The sequence below is a fragment of the Heptranchias perlo genome, chromosome 2, assembly GCF_035084215.1.
Source record: "Heptranchias perlo isolate sHepPer1 chromosome 2, sHepPer1.hap1, whole genome shotgun sequence".
NCBI classification, from domain to species: domain Eukaryota; kingdom Metazoa; phylum Chordata; class Chondrichthyes; order Hexanchiformes; family Hexanchidae; genus Heptranchias; species Heptranchias perlo.
In genome coordinates, this window is record NC_090326.1 from 88,596,339 (window position 1) to 88,611,448 (window position 15,110).

At 43.5% G+C, this 15,110-nt stretch overlaps 1 protein-coding gene across 2 annotated transcripts in view; it reads left to right on the forward strand.

Moving 5' to 3' along the window:
* The window catches only part of LOC137341081 (thrombospondin type-1 domain-containing protein 7A-like), a 368,227-nt gene that overhangs the window by 182,615 nt on the left and 170,502 nt on the right, over positions 1 to 15,110 (forward strand). For both annotated transcript variants that reach the window (XM_068003999.1, XM_068003992.1), the window contains exon 3: positions 5,393 to 5,641. In XM_068003999.1, coding sequence (XP_067860100.1) covers positions 5,393 to 5,641 — 249 coding nt within the window. The remainder of the gene's footprint in view (positions 1 to 5,392; positions 5,642 to 15,110) is intronic.

Below are 15,110 nucleotides of genomic sequence, written 5' to 3' on the forward strand. Positions count from 1 at the left end.
ACTGCAAATATTAATCAGTGAAATGAAGTCTCTACCACTGAGCCCATCATAGAGGACTGCAGCCAACCAAGGGTTCGACCCTCTCAAAGGACTTGGAAACAATTGTTAATTAAAGTCACTACCCCGCATTGGGGCCTACACTTTGAACTATCACCAGGGGGTTTATAAAGAAGCCTCGCAGATCCTAAACAAAGGCAGTAGTTGACATACTGTTCAACATTTAATTAAATTGAATAGCTATTCATCAATATTGAATGAAGGTGTTACAAATCCTTGGTCTGTCTTGGATATTCTCTCTGATTAAGTGATGCTGATAACTCAAGTAAGTGTCCCCACGTCATATGTTCAGGAGTGTTCCCATATTGCCAATATCTTGTCTTACAATAACAATATTACCCACATGTGATCTGAACTGGATTGTGTCTTTCGTGCATGTGCATCGCCCATCTTTCAGTAGGCAGATTGAAAAGATTTCACTGAGACCGGGCCAGATTTGAATTATTACAGCAAGCGAATGTACAGAGTAACAGTTATAACCAAAACTCATTTACTGCACTTAACTTCAAACCCCTCCTTGTGAATAAGGGGGTAAAAATAAACCATGGCACACTATCTCACGTTAGTGGGCTAACTTAACTTTTCCCGGTCAGCCATCTGGCTCTCACCAGCTCTGAGCTTCAAATGAGCAGGATTTCCCTTGTTAGACGAGGCTCCTTTCTTAGATACAAGAACATAAGAAATAGGAGCAGGAGTGGGCCATCCGGCCCCTCGAGCCTACTCTGCCATTCAGTAAGATCATGGTTGGTCATCTACCTCAACTCCACTTCCCCGCCCAATCCCCATATCCCTTGATTCCTTTAGTGTCCAAAAATCTATCGATCTCAGCCTGAATATATTCAACGACTGAGCATCCACAGCCCTCTGGGGTAAAGAATTTCAAAGATTCACAACCCTTTGAGTGAAGAAATTTTTCCTCATCTCGATCCTAAATGTCCGACCTCTTATCTTGAGACTATGCCCCCTAGTTCTAGACTCTCCAGCCAAGGGAAATAGGCTCTCAGTATCTACCCTGTCAAGCCCTCTAAGAATTTTATACGTTTCAATGAGATCACCTCTCATTCTTCTAAACTCCAGAGAATATAGGCCCATTCCACTCAGACCCTCCTAATAGGACAACTCTTTCATCCCAGGAATCAATCTAGTGAACCTTCGTCGCACCACCTCTAAGGCAAGTATATCTTTCCTTAGGTAAGGAGACCAAAAGTATACACAGTACTCCAGGTGTGGTCCCACCAGTGCCCTATATAATTGCAGCAAGACTTCCCTACTCTTATATGTCAACCCCCTTGCAATAAAGGCTAACATACCATTTGTCTTCCTAATTGCTTGATGCACCTGCATGTTAACATTCTATGATTCGTGCACAAGGACACCCAAATCCCTCTGAATACCAACATTTCTTAGTCTCTTACCTTTTAAAAAATATTCTGCTGTTCTATTCTTCCTACCAAAGTGGATAATTTCACATTTCTCCACATTATACTCTATCTGCCACCTTCTCGCCCATTCGCTTAACCTGTCTATATCCCTTTGCAGCCTCTTTGCATCCTCCTCACAGCTAGTTTCCCACCTAGCTTTATATCTTCAGCAAACTTGGATACATTACACTTGGTCCCCTCATCTAAGTCATTGATATAGATTGTAAACAGCTGAGGCCCAAGCACTGATCCTTGCAGCACTCCACAAGTTACAACCTGCCAACCCGAAAATGACCCGTTTATTCCCACTCTCTGTTTTCTGTCTGTTAACCAATCCTCAATCCATGCTAGTATATTACCCCCAATCCCATGAGCCCTAATCTTGTGTCACAAGCTCTTGAGTGGCACCTCATCAAATGCCTTTTGAAAATCCAAATATACCACGTCCACTGGTTCCCCCTTATCTACACTGCTAGTCACACCCTCAAAAAACTCTAATAGATTTGTCAAACAAAATTTGCCTTTCATAAAACCTAATCATATTATGATTTTCTAAGTGGCCTGTTACTTCGTCCTTAATAATAGATTCTAGTATTGTCCCTAATACTGATGTCAGGCTAACTGGCCTATGGTTCCCTGTTTTCTCTCCCCCCTTTCTTGAATAGCAGTGTTACAGGTTATAGGTTCCCAGTTTAAACCATTCCCCTAACTTAGAGAGCAAAACATGTATTGCTCACCAACCTATCACCAATCTGCTGTCCTCCGATGTCACTCTTTTAAATTTCTGCCTATGTTTGAGTTGGTCTCAGCTGTAATATCCCCGCCCTGCCCTCGGGCCCCCGCTCCCGCCCTGCCCTCGGGCCCCCGCTCCCGCCCTGTCCTCGGGCCTCCGCACCCGCCCTGCTCTCGTGCCTCCGCTCCCGCCCTGCTCTCAGGCCTCCGCTCCCGCCCTGCTCTCGGGCCTCCGCACCCGCCCTGCTCTCGGGCCTCCGCTCCCGCCCTGCTCTCGGGCCTCCGCTCCCGCCCTGCTCTCGGGCCTCCGCTCCCGCCCTGCTCTCGTGCCTCCGCACCCGCCCTGCTCTCGGGCCTCCGCTCCCGCCCTGCTCTCGTGCCTCCGCTCCCACCCTGCTCTCGTGCCTCCGCTCCCGCCCGGCTCTCGTGCCTCCGCTCCCGCCCTGCTCTCGGGCCTCCGCTACCGCCCTGCTCTCGGGCCTCCGCTACCGCCCTGCTCTCGGGCCTCCGCTCCCGCCCTGCCCTCGGGCCCCCGCTCCCGCCCTGCTCTCGGGCCCCCGCTCCCGCCCCCGCCCTGCCCTCGGGCCCCCGCTCCCGCCCTGTCCTCAGGCCTCTGCACCCGCCCTGCTCTCGTGCCTCCGCTCCCGCCCTGCTCTCGGGCCTCCGTTCCCGCCCTGCTCTCGTGCCTCCGCTCCCGTCCTGCTCTTGGGTCTCCCCTCCTGCTTCTATTATCCCCATCCTGCTCTCGGTTGCTGGTCCTGCTCCTAACTAGACTGACTGACCTAGCCCCAGTGTTTCTTGCATTCTTTTATCCTCTGTGTCGACAGGAAGACAGGAGGCTTGTCTTCCGATCCCCTAACATGTTTTTTATTCATTCATGGGATGTGGGCATCGCTGGCAAGGCCAGCATTTATTGCCCATCCCTAATTGCCCTTGAGAAGGTGGTGGTGAGCCGCCTACTTGAACTGCTGCAGTCCGTGTGGTGAAGGTTCTCCCACAGTGCTGTTAGGTAGGGAATTCCAGGATTCCAGTGACGATGAAGGAACGACGATATATTTCTAAGTCAGGATGGTGTGTGACTGGAGGGGAACGTCCAGGTGGTGTTGTTCCCATGCGCTTGCTGCCTTTGTCCTTCTAGGTGGTAGAGGTCATGGGTTTGGGAGCTGCTGTCGAAGAAGCCTCGGGAGTGGCTGCAGTGCATCTTGTAGATGGTACACACTGCAGCCACGGTGTACTGGTGGTGGATTGGGTGCCAATCAAGCGGCCTGCTTTGTCCTGGATGGTGTCGAGCTTCTTGAGTGTTGTTGGAGCTGCACTCATCTTGTCTAGAGGTTCATCAGTAAGGCCACCAATTAAAGTGGCACTGCCCTCGCAAGAGTGGACTTCCACCAGTCAATGCCTACAGAGCTTGCAGACAGAGCAAATATTTTAGCAAACCCTGTATGAACACATGTTGGAATCATCTGAATGTGTTAACAGATTGTTTATTTGTCTCAATCTGGTAAAGATAATGATTTTGATGACTGGCCATTCTTTCCAAGTGAACTCAATAAGAGATCTGTCTCTGTCTATTGTTCAAATGGCCCCAGTTTTTTCCTCTGTTTAAAACAAAAGGTGTTGGCACTTCGTGCATTAAAAACTTAGAATCTTGGATTTGACCCCAGATCAAAGCCATATTGTAGCTAATCCAAGAATCTCTCCCAGGTAGAATAAAGAGAAAGACAGTATCTATCAATTGTCTAAAATGCTTGTCATTGACTGCACTACTCCTGTTAACAGATACCTGGTGCTTTCTATTGTTGTCAGTTTTATCGATTCACATATAAAAAAAAGCCGTAGCTGGTATGTCTGCAGCTGAATTAATGCATTTCCCTTTGCAAAGTACCCTAGGTGACACTGATTTAATCATTTTCATGTTGATTCGAACAGTATAGAATTACAAGCTAAAAATTCAACCTGGGCAAAAATCTACTTTGCCACAAGACAATGTTGAACAAGTTGCCATGGAAGACCCTGAAGCAAATTGTAAAAATTGATTCTGGATATATTTCTGGGAAGAAAAAGAATTGAGGGATATGTTGAGATAACAGGAAGGTGGGATTGTGAGCAATCAAAAGTTATGGGTCCATTGGATGAAATAGTATTTTCAAAATCCTACCTTCCCAAATCCCAAAACCCCTTGTTTCTATATTATAGGTTGTTTATGTTGGCATTTTTAAAAAATGTTATTCTAAGTTCATTACTCAGTAAAGAGATCGACAAACAGTTAGCATGGGGACTGATCGTCCTGTAACAAGTATAGCTTTTGCTGCAATGCAAGCTTTTGTGGCAATCAATTTGGCAGCTCTGGAATGGAGTTTCTCGATCAGGCTGAGTCTGCGTGCAACTTTGCCAAGCTGTCTCAATATAGCTTTACCTGCATTGAAATGGGGAAATTCAGCACTTCTCTTCAAAGGACATGATTCTTATGCACTTAACAGGGCAGGCTAAGACTCGAATAGGAACCATCAAATGATTGCACATAATTATACTGTAATTGGCATCTACTCATAAGCGTCAATGTAATACAGCAGTGTTCTTCAATGCTGATTAAGGTCAAATGGGAGTTTCAACAAAACTCTTCCCATTAAGTGTTCAGCCTACCCTGAGCCATATTTTTCAACAACTGCCCATTGAATTCCATCAGTCATTGCGGGTCAGTTATTTGAGACTTTGTTATAAGTTTACGAATGATTATCAGAAAAATATAATAAGGGAATTATCAGTTCTAAATCAAAATTATGAAAGAAATTAATCTCTAAATATGGTGTCCTGTGATTATAAGATTTTAATCATAATATGGTTGCTCCAGTTATTTAAAAAAAAATCTCTATAAATAACAAATTCTGTAATGCTGCAGGGCTCTACGAGCTGTTTCATCCATATCAATTATTTTGCTTGTACTTTTAAAGTGGGCGAAACCTTTCAAGTGTGTGGGAGATGTGCACTGGAAGTGTGGAGCTGGCATAAATTTCTTAATTAATGTGGGAGTGTTGATAATTTTGTGTCATTTTTAACTTCTTTCCAAAAATGTTGTAAATTATATTAAATGGAAAGCATTTCAATTAATACATTATGCCTAGAAAAAAAATATGTGCTAAAGTGGCTTTTGAACTGATTAAATCTTTGTGTTTTTTTCTCAGCCTTTGTACACAAGAGAAGCTGCCAATCACCTTCCAGTCCTGTGTAGTCCCAAAGGACTGTCAAACCTCAGAATGGTCTGAGTGGAGCCCATGTTCGAAGACTTGTTACAGTCCGACCTCTCCTAAAGGACTCCGTACCAGAACGTCTAGTATTAAGCAATTTCCTGTCGGCGGTGGGAAAGAATGTCCATCCCTAGAGGAGAAAGAACCTTGCACTCCCCAAGGGGAAGGTGTGCCACCTTGTGCTATGTAAGTCTACTGTTCTTAATGCCTTAGTGTTCGCAGATAATTCACATGACTGTCAGGCTGAGAACTGGTCAACTGAATAAACAACAGATATGATTTGGAATGTCAGTACAAACAACAGATTACACAATCCAATTTTTTGTGACATTTTGCATTCATCAAGGATATTAACAATGGGAAAAGGAGAACTTTCTTATTTCAGCCATCCTGTGTCAGCATCAAGCAATCCCAAGTCAACTGTATCATAGATTAATTGCCGGGAAAAGCTTTCGCTGGTCCACCCCCCCAACAATGTGCCTTTATCCCAATCACAGAACACTCCCCACTGCATCAGTCTGACATTTCCATTTTTTGTATCAGCCATTCACCTGGACTTTGAGATTGCCAATTTAAGGGCAGTGTTGTGCCATGAAAACTAGGTTGAGATTATCCAAACTCATTTCATATAAGACCTTTTAGAGCCAAAAAATGGGAGACTTTCATTCTATTAGCTTAGGTTGGATTCAAAACCAGGTGCAAGGGCAGTATACTACTTCATAGCACCTCTCAGGACAAGATTGATTTTTTTCCTCATTCTCTTATCTTCCCGGGCTATGTATTACCTGAGGACAGATGTGTAACCTCCTTCCAAGCTTCTGCTTTCCTAAAGTGATCAAAAGGAGGTAGAAGTTGGTGACTCTGATTTTTTTCTCTCCCTATAGGGGAGTATCTGATCTCTCATTGATGACTCTCATGGTGATATAGCTGAGATCAGACCCTTAAGTGTCTGTGGATTATGACCATAAATCCACATCTGATTACTTTGTGCTGTTGTGCATTAGTGCTCCAGATATTATTAGTTATTACATTGTTTTTAATAATGTAAGGCCTGCAAAGCTTTCCTTCCCCTTTAATCACCATTTATTTAGACAAGCGTACCCAGTACAGTACAGGATTTACATTGCAGTAAGAAGCCATTCAGCTGAGTGGTATATATCCAACTTAAACCAATATATTAATCAGATCTCAGAGTTAAATTTCAAAGATCAGAAACACATAAGACCCATTTACATCTCACTCCTGTCTTAGCACTGATCCTAGTTCCTCAGTTTCCATTTTGTTATCAGAACAGATAAATAGCCACCCTTGGGTTTCCTGAGCAGTTCACAAATGAAGGTTCCAATTAGTTTTGACATTTTCATCTGTTGATGTCACATGTTGCTACCATGATTTACAAGATTGAATCTGTTTATCATTTCAGGAGTGTGAAAGCATTTATACCACAGATGTCCTGACAATTTCCGTTTTTTTTATTCAACTGTAATCTGTTATCCATTTTCTCCTCAAAGCTCATGTTATTTCACATTTAGTTCAAATTGATATGCTTGTAAACATAGGGAGGTAGAATGATTCCTAATGGTTCCCTTAAATTGTACTCACAAGCTGCCATCTTAATGGTTGTCTCAATGATAATCTATGGTCAGTTTTATGAAAATGTTTTTACCATAATGCTCATTTTAATGAAATATTAATTGGCTATTTAATAAAATGATGTTCAATGTTTAAGTGAAAGTTTGCTATTTTCTGATGGGATTTAAGTCCTACTGTAGAAAAATTGTTTTTCTAAATACAATCATGGTACCAGTATTACCTAGCTTCAGTGTAGATATTTCTGCCCTCCACTCTTTGCATTTAGGTTCCTAGCTTTGAGACAAGCAGGTTGAAATGGTGTTGTGCGTTATTAATAATGAGCACATCAACACCTTCATGTGAAACTTTTTTGTCTCTTATCTTAACAAAAGCATTAAACCATTTATTTTAAATTGCATCAGCATGGTGACATCACACAGGATGAAGATCAGAAAAAAAGGGCAAAAAGCTGCTTGAATATTTACTGAGCTAGTTTGTAACATGCATTCAAGTATCAAAACATATCCAATTTTTAAATGGCATATGCTTGATACCCCCAGGACAATTACTCATCTGTTATTTTACGAGAATGTTAAGGAACAAATTCTATTTCTCACTGGGATTTTGGTATATTTTATGAAAGATAATGAAAGAAATATGGGGGTCAGTCAGAATGAGTTATCTAAATGCATTGGAAATCCATTTTAATATTGAGCTCCTTAACATTACAGCATTATAAAACAGCACATTCGTGTTCTAACGCAATGGGCCATAATTTGCTGTCAAATTAATGGTGAGGTTAATGGCGCTCACGTTATTTATGCGCAAATGGTACAGCAACTTCAGGCAAGGGGCAGATGTGTCGTTAAACTCAATAATCCAAAAATTGCTGTCTGAATTGTGCTGCTCCGCCATTAGCTTCGCAAAAAATGGCATCTCGCTGTCTGCCTCACCATTGCAATGCATTGAATGACGTGAAGTTGCTTGAGTTGCACAGTAGATACAAACTAAACTTACCACAGAAAGTTAAGTTTTGTCCATTTCAGTCTAAATACCCTTTTAATGACGTGATAAGTGTTAATTACGGCCAGTGAAATTAACTATTACAAGTGTGGAGTCTCATTCCTTCAGGTTTTAAAAATGTCAAATTTAAAATGAAAACATTTTTTCTTACTTCTCCTTTCTGTCTCTTTTTTTTCTCTCTCCCTTAATCCAATCTTTCTTTTCCTTTCTTTATTTCTCTTTCTGTACCTGATTTGACATTGCATTCACCCACTCTAATTCACCCTTCTTCTCAGTCCTTGCACTTTTAATTTCACAATCCTTAAATCTGATTGGTTAAGGAGATACACAGTTGCTTGCCCTGTTCCCTCGCTGCGCCGTTATCACCTCGCACTTTCAGCAACTTGCCATGCAAAACATTTAAAATCTTAAACGTGTAAGGGCAGGTCTAACTAACGGCAGACACCGTTAGATGCCCTGCTGCAGCAAAATGATGGCCCATTGTCATTGGGGCCTTTAGTGCCATTGCCAGTTATACTTCCACATCCACTGATTATATGCAATTCCTGTTTGTTAATTTATCACTTTGAAGAGGATGAGTTCATCTGAATTGCCACAGTTCTAAATGTTGTAAAAGGAAATATCAATATACTCACGAATGTCCCATGACTATTTTTATTCCCGTATTTCATGTCTTAAAGCTGCCAGTCAGCATCAGCCTGGGAGCAGATATTTTATGCATTAATATTATGAAATTATGGACCATTGTTCCACTCCTGTGATGTTATAAATGAGCTTAGAGGACTATTAACTGTCTTCTAAACACTTTGCTCATCGACACAGTAGACAGTTGACACAGAATGGCAATTTTCTTTTATTCAATGAAATTTGCCTGGGTATTTATAAAATTTTAATAGGATAGAGAAAATAAACCCAAAATAATACTTTCAGATATGCTGACATCAAAAGAACAAGCAAGCATGGGCTTAGACTAATAATGGGCAAGTTTAAGGATTTCTTGAAGGTGGCCTTGCTAAAATGTGCTCTTGCCAGTTTAGGACCATAAATAGAACCTTTATTCAGCACTTTTATGCCCAGCTTTACAATGACAGTAGCATGAAACTGTCCAAAATGTATAGTATAATACTTTATAGTATTTGTACCATGTGGCAATTTAAGTGAATCCTTCCTGGAGTATGTTTTCACAGGGTGTGGCCCACCCTCTGGTACTTCACCCTAATGGTGATTATTCACCTGGCATTCACACATACACAATTCCAGAAGAGAAAATTGGGAAAATAAATCTCAATAAGGTACAAAATTAGTGTGGTACAAAATCCAGAAGAAAAAAGGGCTAACATCAATTAAACTAGACAAACACGTGCAGAAATATATAAAAGGATTTAGCAAAAGAGATATAGAGGTAAAAGTAGACAGTTCTAGATCCTCTGAACTGAACGTTCTATGATTTCCATGAAAACTAATAGTAATTTTGTACAATATATCATGAAACGTAGCATAGTGGTTATGTTACTGGGCTAGTAATCCAGAGGCCTGGACTAAAATCCAGAGTCATGAGTTCAAATCCCGCCACGGCAGCTGGCGAATTTAAATTCAATTAATTAATTAAATTCAATTAATTAAATAAAAATCTGGAATTAAAATACTAGTATCAGTAATGATGGCCATGAAACTACCGGATTGTCGTAAAAACCCATCTGGTTCACTAATGTCCTTCAGGGAAGGAAGCCTGCCGCCCTTACCCGGTCTGGCCTATATGTGACTCCAGACCCACAGCAATGTGGTTGATTCTTAATTGCCCTCTGAAATGGCCTAGCAAGCCACTCAGTTGTAAAATCTCGCTACGAAAAGTCATAATAAGAATAAAACCGGACGGACCACCCGGCATCGGACCACTAGGCACCGGACACGACAACGGCAAAAAAAAAACACCAAGCCCAGTCGACCCTGCAAGGTCCTCCTTACTAACATCTGGGGACTTGTGCCAAAATTGGGAGAGCTGTCCCACAGACTAGTCAAGCAACAGCCTGACATAGCCATACTCACAGAATCATATCTTTCAGCCAACGTCCCAGACTCTTCCATCACCATCCCTGGGTATGTCCTGTCCCACCGGCAGGACAGACCCACCAGAGGTGGCGGTACAGTGATATACAGTCAGGAGGGAGTGGCCCTGGGAGTCCTCAACATTGACTCTGGACCCCATGAAATCTCATGGCATCAGGTCAAACATGGGCAAGGAAACCTCCTGCTGATTACCACCTACCGTCCTCCCTCAGCTGATGAATCAGTCCTCCTCCATGTTGAACACCACTTGGAGGAAGCACTGAGGGTAGCAAGGGCACAAAATGTACTCTGGGTGGGGGACTTCAATGTCCATCACCAAGAGTGGCTCGGTAGCACCACTACTGACCGAGCTGGCCGAGTCCTGAAGGACATAGCTGCTAGACTGGGCCTGCGGCAGGTGGTGAGCGAACCAACACGAGGGAAAAACTTACTTGACCTCGTCCTCACCAATCTACCTGTCGCAAATGCATCTGTCCATGACAGTATTGGTAGGAGTGACCACCGCACAGTCCTCGTGGAGATGAAATCCCGTCTTCGCACTGAGGACACCATCCAACGTGTTGTGTGGCACTACCACCGTGCTAAATGGGATAGATTCAAAACAGATCTCGCAGCTCAAAACTGGGCATCCATGAGGCGCTGTGGGCCATCAGCAGCAGCAGAATTGTATTCCAGCACAATCTGTAACCTCATGGCCCGGCATATTCCTCACTCTACCATTACCAACAAGCCAGGGGATCAACCCTGGTTCAATGAGGAGTGTAGAAGAGCATGCCAGGAGCAGCACCAGGCATACCTAAAAATGAGGTGCCAACCTGGTGAAGCTACAACTCAGGACTACATGCATGCTAAACAGCGGAAGCAACATGCTATAGACAGAGCTAAGCGATTCCACAACCAACGGATCAGATCAAAGCTCTGCAGTCCTGCCACATCCAGTCGTGAATGGTGGTGGACAATTAAACAACTAACGGGAGGAGGAGGCTCTGCAAACATCCCCATTCTCAATGATGGCGGAGTCCAGCACGTGAGTGCAAAAGACAAGGCTGAAGCGTTTGCAACCATCTTCAGCCAGAAGTGCCGAGTGGATAATCCATCTCAACCTCCTCCCGATATCCCCACCATCACGGAAGCCAGTCTTCGGCCAATTCGATTCACTCCACGTGATATCAAGAAACGGCTGAGTGCACTGGATACAGCAAAGGCTATGGGCCCCGACAACATCCCAGCTGTAGTGCTGAAGACTTGTGCTCCAGAACTAGCTGCGCCTCTAGCCAAGCTGTTCCAGTACAGCTACAACACTGGCATCCACCCGACAATGTGGAAAAATGCCCAGGTATGTCCTGTCCACAAAAAGCAGGACAAATCCAATCCGGCCAATTACCGCCCCATCAGTCTACTCTCAATCATCAGAAAAGTGATGGAAGGTGTCGTCGACAGTGCTATCAAGCAGCACTTACTCACCAATAACCTGCTCACCGATGCTCAGTTTGGGTTCCGCCAGGACCACTCGGCTCCAGACCTCATTACAGCCTTGGTCCAAACATGGACAAAAGAGCTGAATTCCAGAGGTGAGGTGAGAGTGACTGCCCTTGACATCAAGGCAGCATTTGACCGAGTGTGGCACCAAGGAGCCCTAGTAAAATTGAAGTCAATGGGAATCAGGGGGAAAACTCTCCAGTGGCTGGAGTCATACCTAGCACAAAGGAAGATGGTAGTGGTTGTTGGAGGCCAATCATCTCAGCTCCAGGGCATTGCTGCAGGAGTTCCTCAGGGCAGTGTCCTAGGCCCAACCATCTTCAGCTGCTTCATCAATTACCTTCCATCCATCATAAGGTCAGAAATGGGGATGTTCGCTGATGACTGCACAGTGTTCAGTTCCATTCGCAACCCCTCAGATAATGAAGCAGTCCGAGCCCGCATGCAACAAGACCTGGACAACATCCAGGCTTGGGCTGATAAGTGGCAAGTAACATTCGCGCCAGATAAGTGCCAGGCAATGACCATCTCCAACAAGAGAGAGTCTAACCACCTCCCCTTGACATTCAACGGCATTACCATCACCGAATCCCCCACCATCAACATCCTGGGGGTCACCATTGACCAGAAACTTAACTGGACCAGCCATATAAATACTGTGGCTACGAAAGCAGGTCAGAGGCTGGGTATTCTGCGGCGAGTGACTCACCTCCTGACTCCCCAAAGCCTTTCCACCATCTACAAGGCACAAGTCAGGAGTGTGATGGAATACTCTCCACTTGCCTGGATGAGTGCAGCTCCAACAACACTCAAGAAGCTCGACACCATCCAAGATAAAGCAGCCCGCTTGATTGGCACCCCATCCACCACCCTAAACATTCACTCCCTTCACCACCGGCGCACTGTGGCTGCAGTGTGCACCATCCACAGGATGCACTGCAGCAACTCGCCAAGGCTTCTTCGACAGCACCTCCCAAACCCGCGACCTCTACCACCTAGAAGGACAAGGGCAGCAGGCGCATGGGAACAACACCACCTGCACGTTCCCCTCCAAGTCACACACCATCCCGACTTGGAAATATATCGCCGTTCCTTCATTGTCGCTGGGTCAAAATCCTGGAACTCCCTTCCTAACAGCACTGTGGGAGAACCGTCACCACACGGACTGCAGCGGTTCAAGAAGGCGGCTCACCACCACCTTCTCAAGGGCAATTAGGGATGGGCAATAAATGCCGGCCTTGCCAGCGACGCCCACATCCCGTGAACGAATAAAAAAAAACATCGAAATGTAAACACAATGAGCTCCTTCTTTCTCTCTAAACGTATTGCAATATTAGTGGAGCACGCAAACATATATATTGTGGAATTAAACTATGTCAAAGTGTATATTTAAACATTGTTAGAGCATGTCAAAATATATATCAGGGTATTAGTGGACTATGTCAAAGTATATGTAGGATATATAATTGAAAGTATATATCAGCAGAATCAATAATGCAGCAAGGTATATATATATATCAGAGTATTAGTGGAATACAATGAAGTAGTGGTGAAATATTTTTATGTATTCTGTTGTTCTGCCACTCTAACAAAAATATTAGATGCTATTCTTTAATATATTTCAGCAGAGGAAGCATCACTATTGACCAATTGGGTACAAATAGCCAAAACCAATTGTACCTACTGTGAAAGGGAGAAAGTTTTATTAAGTTATAGTAAAATATTTTTATAAGCATTATAATTAGTTCAGTGGTTAAAATCTTCTCAGCAATGCTAGGAAAATCAGATTTATCATGGTTCAGAGTGTATTAAAGTTGTCAACTATTAAGAGTGGAGTGGAATTTGGGTTAGGTATAAAAAGTGGGAGATCAATATGAATCACTAATCAGGCAGATCCTAACGTGGTTATTTAAACATGAAGCACACTTTGATGTAGATGATTTCCTGTTTTAGAAAGTGACTATTATACTTCCTCATGAATGTGCTGTGTTATTCATGAATTCAACATGACTTGGCATACTAACGTTCTGATTACCTGGCTTTATTTCCATATTCAATAGGTTGTATAAGCTACAGTGTAACATATTTACATCTAGGCTTTGATTTACTGCAAAGACTATTTTAGCTTTGGACATCTCATATGAAAATCCAAGTTGAAATATCTCATTACTGTGCAGCTTGTAAATATTTAAATTTTAGTTGCTGTTAGCTGAAGGGATAATCCATAGATACATTATAGCATTGGGCTAGAGTACAGAATGAGGTTCAAATCTAAAATGATTTAAATTATATGAAAATTTAGATGATCCGAATAGTCAAACTCTCCTTGATAGCTGGGGTGGTAAGTGCATTACCATGTGCTATACTGACCATAATGATCCTAGGTTTGATCCCTGCTCTGTGCTGTGTTAGGTGACCATAAAGGTGGTAGTAGCAGCTCTATGACGACACAGATTTTGGGCTAGAGAGGGAAAACTTCAATCAGGGTTCCAGCTCTTAATAACTATCCAGTGACCACTGCTGCAGTGTGGGCTTGTGTGGATATTGGACTTGGCTATGATGGTCAAATAGTCTGCCAGCACCCACTTTCAAGGCTCGCATGAAGTATAACTACTTAGCCCAGCAGCAGAGCTCCATGAACCAGTGTTCGGTTGTTGGTGGAGGGGGCCTTGAGGCAAGAAGAGAAAGGAAGCATGCACAAGTATCCTCAAAGTGTACTGTGCCCAGGCCCCACCAAGAAAAGATACAATTTAAAGATGAGAACGTTATTTTACCACAGGAAGCGGGCCTCTTTCTCCACCAGGGGCCTGCTGCAGCACATTTCTGTCCATAGACTGGCCGACTCTCTGGCGGAGGCCAGAGATCCCACCTTCTGTATGTAAATGTTCCTGGGGCTGCAAATATGAACGATGTCAAGGGGGCATCTCCAGGGTGGGAAGAAGTCCCACCCCATCAGAGATGTGCTCTAAATAAGAGGGGGGTGGGAGGAGGAAAGGGAAAAGAAAACCTAAGCCACAACTTGTTTTAGAATACACCAGAGAGTGGCATAGAGGAGCCTTTTTATAGTAATGTGCATATCGCCTCCAAGTTGCATGGTTTCTCAGCGGAAGGACATTGCTAGGCCAATAATCTCAGAATGTCCAAAAACAGGGACTTGTTCCTAGAAAAATCCCAACACCTGTGGGGAGATATATATAACATGGCATATTGTGTTTCTTGCTGCACCAGACTAAAAATTGATCTTATTTACATACATTGTCAAATTTTGTCTTGTAACACTCCTGTGAAGCACTTTGGGACGTTTTACTATGTTAAAGGCACTATATAAACGCAATTGTTGTTGTTGTTTGATGCCCTTGATTTCATTTGAGGTACTAGCGTTGACCTTTGTGTTTCTGGGCTAGGGGTTGCGAGGAAATAAATTGAAATTCCCACTCCTGGTAACTACCCAGTGGCCTGGTTAAAACTTGTGTGTGTACGTGTACATCAAATGAAAACAAGATGAGGTCCAGTT